The sequence below is a fragment of the Acomys minous genome, assembly GCF_964271855.1.
Source record: "Acomys minous genome assembly, chromosome: 17".
Taxonomy (NCBI): domain Eukaryota; kingdom Metazoa; phylum Chordata; class Mammalia; order Rodentia; family Muridae; genus Acomys; species Acomys minous.
The window spans coordinates 21,789,976-21,803,785 of NC_140500.1; the positions used below are offsets into that span (position 1 = coordinate 21,789,976).

Below are 13,810 nucleotides of genomic sequence, written 5' to 3' on the forward strand. Positions count from 1 at the left end.
CCTGGTCCTAGTTCGCCCCGGCCCCTCCCCCACCCATTTGGCTCCCCACCACCACCCGCGCTCGTACTTGCATCTCCGCCTGCAGCTCTTGACTCATGGGGGCCCCCCAGGTCACATGCGTCCGCCCGGCTCTATAGGCGCCGCCCCCTGCCCTCCCCCCTCCCCCGCCCGCGCCAGGAGCCGCAGCCGCTGCCACTCCTGCTCTCTCTGCGCCGCCGCCGTCACCAACGCCACCGCTACCGCCACCGGCTGAGCCTGCAGTCCTCGAGGTGAGGCCCGTATAGGGCCGCATCCCCCTAACTCGCTCCTTGCCGCGTCCACTCCCCGCTGTCCTGAGCTTGGCACGCCCGGCGGGTGACGCTGCATACCTGCCTGTCACCTGCCTTCGCTGGCACCCTCCATCCCCGGCCTTCCCGGACAGCTCCCGGCTTTCTGGCTCGTAACCTCCTCCTGGTTTTAGGTACCAGCTCTCTGCACCTGTTTCCCTAACTGCACGATTCCACCTTCGCCTGCCCCTCTCCCCACGCCGGTGTTCGCCTAGGGTCCTGCCGATTTGTTTCTTAAGTTCTATGCCAGGCAGCGCGTGTTTTCCTGGCACATCCTTTTTGCTTTGCGTTTGCGAAGATACCCTCTCTCACCCTTCCTTGGCTGTCTCAGACTTGCTCTATCTGGACTCATCCATTAGTCTCTCCTTCTCTTCCCCTCTCTCTGGCATTTTGTTTTCTCTCATGCATGGGGGAGGGATGGAAAAACTGAGAAATTTGTCTCGGGGTAGGGAAGACGATGGGTCTACCTCACCATTCCCCGCTGCAAGCCGGTAGGGACTAGAGGCCTCCTTAAAAAGAGGAGGGACTCATATTTACGAGAGAGAGGTGACGACCCCGGAGTGTTTCATAGACCCTGTGTATGTGGGCTGTCAAGTTGGGGGTCCACCTGCCCCGACAATGCCTCTCCTTCCTGTTCCAAGAACGAAGGGAAAAAAATGCCAGCCTGGCAGCCATCCTCCTGGGGAAGTCTAGGGGAACCCCACTGGTCGGTGAAGCTGCTGAGGGGCGAAGAAAATCGCTGTCGCTCTCCTCCCCTCTTCGCTGCGGTGCTCTCCCATCTTGTCATGAGATGTACCCCGCCCCTACTGCAGTGACCTCCCCTTCCTCACTGCATTGACCTTCCCTTCTCTCCACGGGGGAGGGAGAACCCCTTCTCCTGTGGTTGATTGCAGCTGCTCCTCCCCACCCCCTACCCACTGCAGTAACCTCTTTCCCAGCCCTCCCAGCCTCTGACCCCTCCCACTAGCCTAAGGCTCCACCCCGCTAAGCCTCTTATCTTTCTCCTTCCCTCCCTTCCACCCAAGGAGATCCCAGCCATCATGTCTATAGAGAAGATCTGGGCCCGAGAGATCTTGGACTCCCGTGGGAATCCCACCGTGGAAGTGGATCTCTATACCGCCAAAGGTGATGGGCAGGCGGGCATGGACTTTCCATGGCCCCCACTTCTCCTACGCTGGGCCTGGACAGGGTTGAGAGGTCTTCTTTCGAACTCAGGGGCCATGGGTGCTGGATCAGGTTCCCAGGGCTGGAGTGTGGAATCTGATCTTCCTTGACTCTTGGAGCCAGGCTAGGTGGGGGTGGGTGGGGTGGGGGGGGTCTGTGTTCTAGTTCAGAGTGAGAAAAGGCCCTGCCTCTGTGTCTGTTCTGTGTGCCTGTGTGAACACAGGAGCACGGGGCTGCTCTGCCTAGCATAGCTTCGTTTCTGTGGCCTCCCACTTGTGCCCGTGAGGAGGCCCTGCTTGTGTAGCCGGCACACTGCAGGTGAGTGTGTGTGTGGTGTTAGGGCACAGTACGGGGAGAAGTCTGGATGTGGCAGGCAGGAGTTGAGGCCAGAAGGCTCACGGAATCTTTGCCTCCGGAGTGTCCTCCCTCCCTCCTCACTATTCATCTTCTTCTAGGTCTTTTCCGGGCTGCAGTCCCTAGTGGGGCGTCCACTGGCATCTATGAGGCCCTGGAGCTAAGGGATGGGGACAAACAGCGTTACTTGGGCAAAGGTGATGACTTCCCTCTCCCAGCATGCCCCAGTGCCCTAGGTGCCCTCTCCCTCCTCTGTCCACTCTCCATCTCCTCCTGGCCTGACCAGCCCTTTTTCCTTTCTCTAGGTGTCCTGAAGGCAGTGGAGCACATCAACAGTACCATTGCACCAGCCCTCATCAGCTCAGTGAGGCCCGCTCTTTCCTGGGAGTGGCTGCTAGACCAGAATCCTAGAAGAAACCTTGGGGGCAGGGGGGGGGGGGAGGGGGGACCCGCGCAAGGGGAGACCGGGGGGGAAAAAAAAGCCCACTCTTTAGGAACTGTAGTTACAAAGGCAAGGGTGGGGGAAAATACTGCTTACGTAGTCTGTGCATAAGTTTAAGGTCCCAAAAGCTGGCAGGGACCCCGCTCAGATATAAGGCTGTGTGTGAAGGGGAGGGGGGCCTCCATCTTAGGGCCCAGCCTCCATCTTGGCTCTGGGTAATGGGGGGCTCTGCCCACAGGGTCTCTCCGTGGTGGAGCAGGAGAAACTGGACAACCTGATGCTCGAGTTGGATGGGACCGAGAACAAATGTAAGCAGGGGCTGGGCTCGGAGGAGGAGGAAAGCCCGCAGGGAACTGAAGGGGCTGGGGGGGCTGGGGTCACTTGGACTGTCAAAGACTCTCCTCCTCCCTCGCCCAAAGCCACTGCAGAAGGAGGGAGTGACATTAAACAGAAGGAAAAGCCTTCCTTAAGCATAAAGACAGGAGTGGGCATGAGGCAGTCTAGAGGATGCTTAGGAAGAGGTGAGGCCTTCCCTTTCTTGTCACCTCCGTTTCCCAACCCCTCTATTTGTAGTAGAAAATGAGCTGCTGGGGGCGGCGGGAAGTCCCCTTTACTGGCTCTTCCGAGGAGTATAGGTTGGGGGCAGGGGCTACAAAAGAGAGGAACTTTTTTGCTTAGTGACTTCTTCCTCTATAATCCTCCCAGCCAAGTTTGGGGCCAATGCCATCCTGGGTGTGTCCCTGGCCGTGTGTAAGGCTGGAGCAGCCGAGAGGGACTTGCCCCTCTACCGCCACATTGCTCAACTGGCTGGGAACTCCGACCTCATCCTGCCTGTGCCGGTGAGCACTGCACTTGCCTAGCCTCTCGCAGGGGAGGAGGAAGCATGCCACCCGGTGAGGGATGATGGAAAGTCGGAATGTTGGGCAGCTACAGAGAAAGGATGGGAGTGTGAAACCTGAGCCTGGCATCCGGGCATCTCAGGATGGCTCTCTCAGGGCCAGGAGGGAAAGGCTTTAGGGCTCTTCTGTGACTCTTTGACCTTCTGTGGCTCCCCAGGCCTTTAATGTGATCAACGGTGGCTCTCATGCTGGGAACAAGTTGGCCATGCAGGAGTTCATGATCCTCCCGGTGGGTGCTGAGAGCTTTCGGGACGCCATGCGACTTGGGGCTGAGGTGTACCACACACTCAAGGGGGTCATCAAGGACAAGTACGGCAAGGACGCCACCAACGTGGGGGATGAAGGCGGCTTTGCCCCCAATATCCTGGAGAACAGTGAAGGTGAGGCCCGGAGCCCTTACTCTGGCTCTGAGTCTCACACTGGGAAAGGTGGCACACACAGGTCCTGTGGGGGTACTGGTGGAAAGCCCTTGAACTTCTGAAAATCTCAAGAGGTCCCAGCTCATGGGATAGGCTCCAGGGGGCCTTTTGATTTCGCACCCAGACTTTGGAGCTCAGGCTGTTACCAGCCCGGCCAAATCTGTTAGCGTAGGTTCTCACTGGAACTCCTGAGACTATTGGTAAGTAGTCTGGGTAAGGTCTGGTTTTTTGGTTCTGTTTTGTTCTGTTTAGATTTATTTATTTGTTTTTATGTATATATGAGTGTTTTATCTGCAAGGACACTGGCAGGCCAGAAGAGGGCATCAAGATCAAATTATAGATATAGGTTGTAAGCCACCTTTGGAAGAGCACACAGTGCTCTGAGCCATCTCTCTAGCCTCTCCAGTTCGTCCTTTAGTGCCCCTGTCTCAGTTAGATGGCATATACCATGCTGTAGGGAGGTGGCTGGTACCATCCCCTTCCCAGCCCCTCAGGTATCGCCAATTCTTACATTTCCTGTGGTGCAGGAGAATAGGAACTGTAAAGGTAATGGTTAAAAGTGAAGACAGCCGGGCGGCGCAGCGGCGCATGCCTGTAATCCCAGCCCGGCACTCAGGGAGGCAAAAGCAGGCACATCGCTGTGAGTTCCAGGCCAGCCTGGTCTACAAAGTGAGTCCAGGACAGCCAAGGCTACACAGAGAAACCCTGTCTCAAAAAAGAAAAAAAAAAAAGTGAAGGCAGTGGTGGCACATGCTTTTAATAGCAGCAGAGGCATAGGCAAGGTAATCTCTGTGCCAGCCTGGTCTACGGAGTGAATTCCAGGACAGCCAGGACAGCAAAAGCCTGTCTCAAAAACAAACAAAAAACAAAAGAAACAAACAAAACCAACAACAAAACAAAAAAAATGAAGAGACTAGTTGGAGGTATGGCTCGGGGATAGAGTGCCTGCCTGCTCAGCCTGTTTGAGGCCACCAAGCCACACGCAAATGTACTAGTTTGTGCATGTAATCATGCACATACTTACACACACACACACACACACACATGCGCACGTGCACACACACGCACACGCACATGTAAATGCATGCATATTCATACCCATGCATACACAGACTCTGCTCTGGAGTCAGATTACTTGCATTTATTTGAACCTTGAAGAGTTACTGGCTGGTGTGCCTGGAGAGATGGCTCAGAGGTTAAGAGCACTATCTGATCTTCCAGAGGTCCTGAGTTCAATTCCGGGCAACCATGTGGTGGCTCACAACCATCTATAATGAGATCTGTTCTCTCTTCTGGCATGCGCTTGCCAGTAGAGGACTCATACGCATAAAATAAATAAATAAATCTTAAAAAAAAAAAAAAGAGTTGCTGGCTGGAATTCCCCCATTTGGGAGGTTGAAGCATAAAGATTGCTATAAGCTTGAAGCCTGGACTATATAAAACTCTGAAAAAAAAAATATATATATATAATGAAAGAAAGAAAGAAAAAATAAAAGAGAATCATGATAATAGAAAGATACAGAAGTGCCGGGAGGTGGTGGCGCACACCTTTAATCCCAGCACTTGAGAAGCAGGGACAGGCGGATCTCTGGGAGTTCAAGGCTGGCCTGGTCTACAGAGTGAATCCAGGACAGCCAAGGCTTTACAGAGAAACTCTGTCTAAAAAAAAAAAAAAAAAAAAAAAAAGAAAGAAAGAAAGAAAGAAAGATACAGAAATGGCCTTTTTAGGAACCAAGCATTTAGGGCTGATGTTGTGGCACACACCTTTAATCCCAGCACTCAGAAGGCAGAGACAGGTGGATCTCTTGAGTTTGAGGCCAGCCTGGTCTACAAAGAGAGTCCAGGGCAACCAGGACTAGATAGAGAAAACATGTCTCAAAAAAAAAAAAAGAAAAGAAAAGCAAACAAACAAACAGACATACAAAAAACAACAAGCATTTCATCAGGGCATGGAGGTGCATACCCTTAATCCCAGGTAGGGGCAGATACAGCTCTGAGTTCAAGGCCAGCCTGATTTACACAGAAAGTTCCAGGCTAGCTGGGGCTACATGGTAAGAACCAGTCTCAAAACAAAACAAAGTGAAACAAAAGGGAATAATCCAAGTTCTACGAATGTCACTGAAGATTTGAATGAGATAATATATGTAAAATGCTAACATGAAGTGATAAACCAAAGAAAGTGGCAAGAGGCTGGAGAGGTGGCTCAGTGGTTAAGGACACTTCCTGCTCTTGCAGAGGACACAGGTTTGGTTCTCAGCACCCATGTGGTTCCAGGGGATCCAACACTCTCTTCTGGCATCCATGGGCACCAGCATGTGCATGGAGCATGGACATACATACATGCAGTCAAAACACTTAATACACATTACATAAAAGTAAGCAAATACTTAAAACACACACACACACACATGCACACACACACACACACACACACACACACACACACACACACACACACACACGGCCTGCTAGCCTGGTGGTGCAGGCTTAAGCATCCCAACCACTTAGAGGTGGAGGCAGGAGAATTGAAAGTTTAAGACATGCCTAAACAAGCTGGGGATGGCGATGAATGCCTTTAATCCCAGCCCTCTGGGAGGCAGAGGCAGGCAGATCTCTGTGAGTTCAAGGCTGGCCTGGTCTACAAAGTAAGTCCAGGACAGCCAGGGCTACGCAGAGAAATCCTGTCTCCAAAAACCAAAAACAAACAAACAAACAAACAAAAAGACATGCCTGAGCTATGAAGTGAGTTGAAGGCCTCCTGGGCAACTTAGACCCTTTCTCAAAATGAAAAAGAAAAAGGGATGGGAATGTGGCCTAGTGGCAGAGAACGTGCCTCAAATGAATGAGTTTTAGATTCAAACATCAGGATGATGATGTGTGGGGTGGGAGGGTGGGGGAGGGGACCAACACTGCTAGCTACAGAATTCCACTTGTTTCCCTAGATGGCCTCTCTTGCAGACCCTTTCTTCCTTCCTTCCTTCCTTTCTTTCTTTCTTTCTTCCTTTTTTGGTTTTTCAAGACAGGGTTTCTCTGTGTAGCCTTGGCTGTCCTGGACTCGCTTTGTAGACCAGGCTGGCCTCGAACTCACGGCGATCCACCTGCCTCTGCCTCCCGAGAGCTGGGATTAAAGGCTTGCGCCACCATGTCCAGCTTGCAGACCCTTTCCACACCTCCCTACAACAGCCCTCTCTTTCCACTCTGAATCTCCTTTCTGTCTCTCTTTCCTTCCTACCTATTTTTGTCTCCTACTTAGAATCTCACTGTGCTTGTCTCTAGCCTTGGAGCTGGTGAAGGAAGCCATTGACAAGGCTGGCTACACGGAAAAGATCGTGATTGGCATGGATGTCGCGGCCTCTGAGTTCTATCGCGATGGCAAATACGACTTGGATTTCAAGTCTCCCGCTGATCCTTCCCGATACATCACTGGGGACCAGCTGGGGGCACTCTACCAGGACTTCGTGCGGAACTATCCTGGTGAGAGCAAGGGATGTGGGAGATAGGAGAGGGACAGAGCAGAGACAGACAGGGACCCTGAGAGGGCAACTGAACTTCATGGGGTACAGAGTCTGGAGTCCGGTGATGTCCTAAGGAGCCTGAGAAGCAGAGACGAGGGGGAAGGAACTTCCTGCAGAGCTGTGCTTTCAGTGGCATGCACATGTGCACACTGGGATGGCTGTCTCCTCCATCCAGTTCAGAAGCTGGGCTCTAAGAGCTGCAGGGTCCTAGGGAGAGCTCTAGAAGGAACCAGGGGTGGGAAGAACATGAATGGATGTGGCAGAAGATGGGCGGGCATTCCCACCTTTGATTGGTGAAGGTAGGTACTGAATGAAGTTGGTACTGTGGCCTGGGGAAGGAGCAGAGATTCCACATCTGCCAAGAAAGGGCTTCCGTCCCGATCCATCGAGACGGCTGCTGGTCTCCATCTTCCTAAGACAGAGCGAGGGAAAGTAGATACCAATTGGGAAGGAAGGAAGGACTTCCTGGGAGTAAGAGCAGAAATAAGTATGTGCTAAGGTCGCTCCCTTGCTACTGGAAGTTTTATGAAGTGCTAGGGACCAGAGCAGGCTTCTTTGGGAAGGTGGGGGAACAAGGAAGAGGGGGCTGTCTTAGCTGGGAAGTCAAACGGGGGGGGGGTGTCCTTCCAGAGAGCAAGAAGCATCAACAGCCCCTCTCCCCTCCCTGGACAGTGGTCTCCATTGAAGACCCATTTGACCAGGATGATTGGGCAGCTTGGTCCAAGTTCACAGCCAATGTCAGCACCCAGATAGTGGGCGACGATCTGACAGTGACCAACCCAAAGCGCATCGAGCGGGCAGTGGAGGAAAAGGCCTGCAACTGTTTGCTGCTCAAGGTCAATCAGATCGGCTCAGTCACGGAAGCCATCCAAGCGTGAGTGGCTCCTGGCCTTCTCCTACCTGGCCTCTTTGTTTCCTCAAAAGTCCTGCTGGCTCGATTCCGCACAATTCTCTCACTCGTCATCTCTCTGTACCTCATGGTCTGCCCACACTTGCCCTTAGCCACTTTCCTCCAGGTGTTTCTTGACATAGACCAAGCCTTGGGCTGGGAGGGAATAGCTGCACTTTGGGGGTAGAAGGTCAGGACTGGTCTATGCTGCAGGTGCAAGCTGGCCCAGGAGAATGGCTGGGGGGTGATGGTGAGTCATCGCTCCGGAGAAACAGAGGACACATTCATTGCTGACCTGGTGGTGGGACTGTGCACAGGCCAGGTAAGTAGAGTCAGTCTGTGGTATTAGGGGATTTTAGGTCTGGGTGGTTCCTCTCCTGACGGAAGGATGAGAGAACTTTTAAGAGTAGAAGTTTTGCCAGGCGTGGTGGCACACGGCTTTCATCCCAGCACACTGGAGGCAGAGGCAAGTGGATCTCTGTGAGTTCAAGGCCAGCCTAGGTTATATTGTGAGTTATAGGACAGCCAGGGCCACACAGAAGGACTCTGTCTAACAAACAAAGAGTAAAAAGAATAGAAGTTTTTAAAAAATTTTTTATTTATTATGTATACAGTATGCATCCGATCACATTATAGATGGTTGTGAGCCACCATGTGGTTGCTAGGAATTGAACACAGGAACTCTGTAAAGAGCAGTCAGTGCTCTTAACCACTGAACCATCTCTCCAGCCCCCAAGAATAGAAGTTTTTTAATTCCAGCACTCGGGAGGCAGAGGCAGGAAGATCACTGTGAGTTCGAGGCCAGCCTGGTCTACAAAACGAGTCTAGAACAGCCAAGGCTGCACAGGAAAACTCTGTCTCGGGAAAACAAACAAACAAAAACAAAAAGAATAGACATTTTGAGCTGGTGAGATGCCTCAGCAGGTAAGGGTGCTGGGTGACAGGCCTGAATGACAGTGCCTGGCACCCACATGTTGGATGAAGAGAACCAACCCGTTGTCTTCTGGCCTCAACATACACGCACAGCATAGCATGAGCAGACCCACAAGCATATACACAGACACAAAAGAAACAAAGCATTAATTTTTACAAACACAAAGTAGAACTTTCAAGGCTGGAGCTTAGCTCAGTTGCAGAGTAACTGCCTAGCATGTGCAAGGCCCTAGATTACATTTAAAAAAAAAAAGAGGTAGGGTATGATGGCACACACTTTTGGTCCCAGCAGTTAGGAGGCAGAGGCATAAGGATCTCTATAAGTTTAAGACTAGCCTGGTCTATATATCAAGTGCCAGGACATCCCAGGCTACATAGTAAAACCCTGTCCTAATAAACAAATAAACAAAAGATGGCACATGCCTATAGTTTTTTTTTTTTTTTAAATGAGACAGGGTTTTTCTATGTAGCCTTGATTGTCCTGGACTCTCTTTGTAGACCAGGCTAGCTTTGAACTCACAGAGATCCACCTGCCTCTGCCTCCCAAGTGCTGGGATTAAAGGCGCGCATCACCATATGCCTGTAGTCTTCACACTTGGGAGGCAAGAGGATCAGGAATTCAAGGCTAGCCTGTCACTTTGAGGCCAACCTTCATGAACTATCTCAAAATTGGAAAAAAAACGGGGGGGGGGCAGGTTGCGGGGGAGGGGAGTACAGTTGTTCTATCAGGTGAAGGAAATCTTTAAGCTGCATATCTCCTGGAATGTTCCAGATCAAGACTGGTGCCCCATGCAGATCTGAACGTCTGGCGAAGTACAACCAGCTCATGAGGTGAGGAGGGTCCCTGAAAAACAAGAAACTGAGACCTGGGGCTAAACATCCCAGCCGTTACCATTCCGTGTCTAGCACTCAGGACCTGCATAGTAGTTGAAGCCGAGAAAATAGTTTTGCTTAGTGGGTTCAGGGACGGTCTGAGTGACAGATCACTATGGTTACACAAAAGCCAGGGAATGTTCACCTTGGGGCAGTCCTCGGAGGAGGAGCCTGCAGAGGGGACCCAGAGAGAAAAGCAGAGCCCTCTGCCCTGCTGACTGCTACCCTCTCCCATCGTCTCTCAGAATTGAAGAGGAGTTGGGGGATGAGGCTCGCTTCGCCGGACATAATTTCCGGAACCCCAGTGTGCTGTGAGCCCTCTGGTTGCCTGAGGACTGGAACCTCCGCCTCATCCTCTGGAGCCTCCTTGCTGCTGTCCTGACCTGCCATAGTTCACCCCGATACCTTGAGCCCAGACTCATCCAGAAGACCTCGATGCACCTGCCCCAGCTGTTCTTGGCTTCTACAACCCCTTGCTGTCTCTGCTCTTCCTCTTCTCTGGGGCCCCATTTTTTGGGGATTCCATTCTCCCCCCCCCTTTTCCCATCTATTCTCTCTTAAAAACAAAACAAAAACAAACAAACAAACAAAAAAAAACCAAACAAAGCTGGAAATGAACATGAAGATTAGAAGGGGTCCACAAGAGAACCCTCGGTGTCAGATGGGAGCTTCAGGATTAGGGTGTTGGGGTGTTTAGGGTGGAGCCATGTGGCCTGTGTGCTTTGTTGTTGTTTTCCATGTTGCGTGTGTAAGCCTTGAACTATGCATAGAACTAGTGTTTGGGGGGTGCTGGGTGTGTGTTTATGCTTGGTTAAGGAGCGCGTGTGCATATTTATTTATTTATTTACTTATTTACTTACTTATTTATTTATCTATCTAATCAGCTGGTTGGTCAGTCATTTCCCTGTAACTCTATAGTCTGGAAATGACCCGACTTGACTGGACTGGCCTCTGTGTTTTCGTGTGGCTGCGCCTCCTGATGACTCGGGATGGGAGGCTTCGCTAACATGGGAAGGGTAGCAGGAAATGGCCTTAGCAATCGGTTCACTTAGTGCACTAACTGAAGCTTGGTACTTTACAGAATGGGGCTGTGTGCCTTGGGGGGTGGGGGTGGGGGGGCTCTTCTCCTACAAATCTCTCTCCAGCCCTCGGTTCCCTTCTCTTTCTCCGGCTGCACCAGAGCACTGCCTCACTCTCCCACGCTATCTCCCACTCTTGCCACTGTCTCTGTGGCTTTGAAATGAGCGCCACCATTAAAGTCTGAATCGCAGTGTACTGCTCGGTGTCTGAGGACTTTTACTCTCTATTCCATATGAGAGGAGGAAAGACAAAGGACTGGATATTGGTGAAACTAAATAGCAGGGCTGGGGAGGGCACAGAAAAAGGAAAGCCACTGAGCACATGACCAAGTCTGTGGCCTTGCTGGCTAGGTGGGGGTCCATGTTGATTTTAATATTTATATATTTATTTATTTTGGGGGCGTTTGTTTGTTTGTTTGTTTTTGTACACAGGGTTTCTCTATGTAGCCTTAGCTGTCCTGGACTCGCTTTTGTAGACCAGGCTGGCCTCGAACTCACAGAGATCCGCCTGCTTCTGCCTCCCGAGGGCTGGGATTAAAGGCACGCACCACCACGCCCGGCCTTATTTTTGGTTTTTCAAGACAAGGTTTCTTCATGTAGTTGTCCTGGAACTCACACTTTAGACCAAGCTGGCCTCAAACTTAACAGAGATATGCTTGCCCTTGACTCCAGGGTGCTGGGGTTAAAAGCGTGCGCCACTGGGCAAGACTGAACTAAAGACTCTTAACCCTCAGATGTTAGGGATAGCATGTGGGGTGAGGAGTAAGGTGTTTACGGTTCCCAAAGGCTTTTCCCAAAGTACTAAAGCAGTAGACTTAAAAACTTAAAGCGTTCCTGTAGTGGGCCTCCTCAACAGAATTCTGGGTGGCTTTGAACTAAGTCAGGATTTCATGGCTACCGACTTGGTATTAGGGGCCTGAGGAATCTGAGTTCTCCAGTAAAATGGATGCTATGCCTTAAGTACTCAACAGCCTCCTCAGCTGGCCAGACTGTGAGGAGGCTATCAGTGTGTGGCTAGAGGCCCTTTAACTCTTCAGATCCAGTGGGGCCCTGATCTTGAACCACTTACCCCACCTTGGGGTACGGTTTCCTTTACGTGACTACGCTTCAGGCACTAGGGCTCAAGCTTTCAGGCATCTGCCCATGGGTAGCCGTGACCACTAGAGGGAACCCAAGTTCTGCAGGACACCGTACTAGACGCCAAGGTGAGGCTGGGGTGGGAAGAATTTCGAGGTTGCACTCTCTGCCTGCCTCTAACTGATCCTCTCAAGTTCTGGTCTCAGGCTCCCTCAGCTTTCCTTTCCCATTCTAGGGTTAACAGAAATGTTCAGGGGCCACATCGCCGCCCTCATCTCATTCTCCCTCCCCACACCTTCCTCTATTTTCAGTTCAAAGAACGTTTTGCCCCCTCTCCTTGTGCCTCTTAATTTCTGTGTAACCATCTCATCTTTCCCTTCTCTCCTAGCACCCCTTTCTGCCTTGGATAGGGCTTGCTTCCTTTTTCTCTGTGGCTGCTTTCCCAGAAACTCCCAGGCTGGCCAGGGCTATTGGAGCTGCCGCCACCTTTCCTAAGCCTTGTCTTTTCTTCCCTCCATCCTAGCTAGGTGTCTTTCTCTGACAGCACTCCCTCCCACCCTCCAGGTACTGAGTTGGATTGGGTTACAGCGAGCTCTGCTTGAGCCTCCAAGGCCCCTCTCTACTTTCCTTTTGTGCCGTTGCCTGGAGACCAGTGGGTTGTGGGGGGCTGGGGCCAGAGAGGGAGCTGGGGTGAAGGGTGGGGGTGGGGTGTATATATGATGCTCCCAGCAGTGAGCTATGAGCCTGGCTTTGGGCACCAGAGGAACTAGAAGCGGCAGTGCTTTCTTCTTTTCCTAGTCTCATGTCGTTCCCCCACCCCCACCCCCACTCCCCCCCACCCCGCCTTACCTAGGCCTACGTTTTTGTTTTTGTTTTTTTCTCTTAGGCTTAGATAAGTTACCATTCTTGGCTGTTGCCTCTGTGGTTAAACATAGAGAAAAGCTCAGTCTAGAAAAGATTTAGAAAGGGTCTGGGCAAGGCCCAGTGGGGAACTGAAAGGAAAGAGAGAAAATGCAACAACGGGGAGGGTAAAAGGGAGGGGAAGGAGAGAGGAGGAGTCATAGAGCAAAACAAGAGTTGGTGGAGGGAAGTCCATCTCGGAGCACAAGAAACAAGGGCACGAGAGGACAGGGGGTTGGCCTGGTCCCTTGGAGGCCCTGGAAGGGGACAAGAAAATGGGCATGGGGGGGGGGAGTGTAAAGTGAGTCCCTGCAGAAGGGATTTCAGAGTGTGGTAGGGGGGCGGTGATGGTGGGGAGGATATTCGCTCCTAGATCAGCAAGCATTCTTTCTGTTTCCCTAGTGCTTTGGAATCTGTGTAGAGCTTTTGGTTAAGTTCAAGAACTTGGCTGAATCTGGCCTAAGGAATGGTGGCACAAGATCTACTTGGGTTGCTACAAGGCCGGCCTTTCTCCTCCCTTCCCAAAAGGTGGCATGCCCATTCAGGGCCGTCCCCTCCCCCAACCCCACCCATTTGCTGTGCAGGTAGACTGTCCCCAGAAATACCCCACCCCCACTCCACAGCTAGTGAACTACTAAGGGCTCCCAATCCAGACTCCAGCTCCAGCTCTTCCCGCCTCCCAGCCTGCCTCCCTCCCTTTCTCTAGCCTTCCCAATTTCAGCTGCCAAAAATCACCCTGTCTCTAGTGTCCTTTGTCCTGAGAGATGTTGTTGCTGGTGTGGGGCCAGACTTAAGAGACCAGAAGAAGGCAGTGGTAGACTGATGGGGAGTGCTGACTTCATGGCTGTAGACTGGGCATGGCTGGCACAGGCTGGAGGAGGAGAGCTAGGAAGAGCATGATGTGGTCTGGGCTGGGGGCTGCCACCATATTCCAACAATT

At 51.8% G+C, this 13,810-nt stretch overlaps 1 protein-coding gene across 2 annotated transcripts; it reads left to right on the forward strand.

Moving 5' to 3' along the window:
• The first annotated feature begins 142 nt into the window (after window positions 1-142).
• Window positions 143-11,089, forward strand: ENO2 (enolase 2). 2 transcript variants are annotated; one of them, XM_084765112.1, is made up of 12 exons: window positions 143-269; window positions 1,352-1,451; window positions 1,946-2,041; window positions 2,150-2,208; window positions 2,525-2,594; window positions 2,992-3,125; window positions 3,343-3,565; window positions 6,881-7,078; window positions 7,792-7,993; window positions 8,222-8,330; window positions 9,714-9,772; window positions 10,060-11,089. In XM_084765112.1, the coding sequence occupies exons 2-12, from the start codon at window positions 1,367-1,369 to the stop codon at window positions 10,127-10,129; spliced, it is 1,305 nt and encodes a 434-aa protein (XP_084621238.1). In that variant the 5' UTR covers window positions 143-269; window positions 1,352-1,366; the 3' UTR covers window positions 10,130-11,089. The 2 variants fall into 2 exon arrangements, with proteins under 2 accessions (XP_084621238.1, XP_084621239.1); XM_084765113.1 differs by lacking the exon at window positions 143-269 and adding an exon at window positions 293-460.
• Window positions 11,090-13,810: the final 2,721 nt, after the last annotated feature.

Coding starts and splice junctions, on each gene's coding strand:
- ENO2 (XM_084765112.1), top strand. CDS start 1,367: ATGTCTATAGAGAAGATCTGGGCCCGAGAGATCTTGGACTCCCGTGGG. Junction 1,452..1,945: donor GGATCTCTATACCGCCAAAG/GTGATGGGCAGG, acceptor ATCTTCTTCTAG/GTCTTTTCCGGGCTGCAGTC. Junction 8,331..9,713: donor TGGGACTGTGCACAGGCCAG/GTAAGTAGAGTC, acceptor GGAATGTTCCAG/ATCAAGACTGGTGCCCCATG.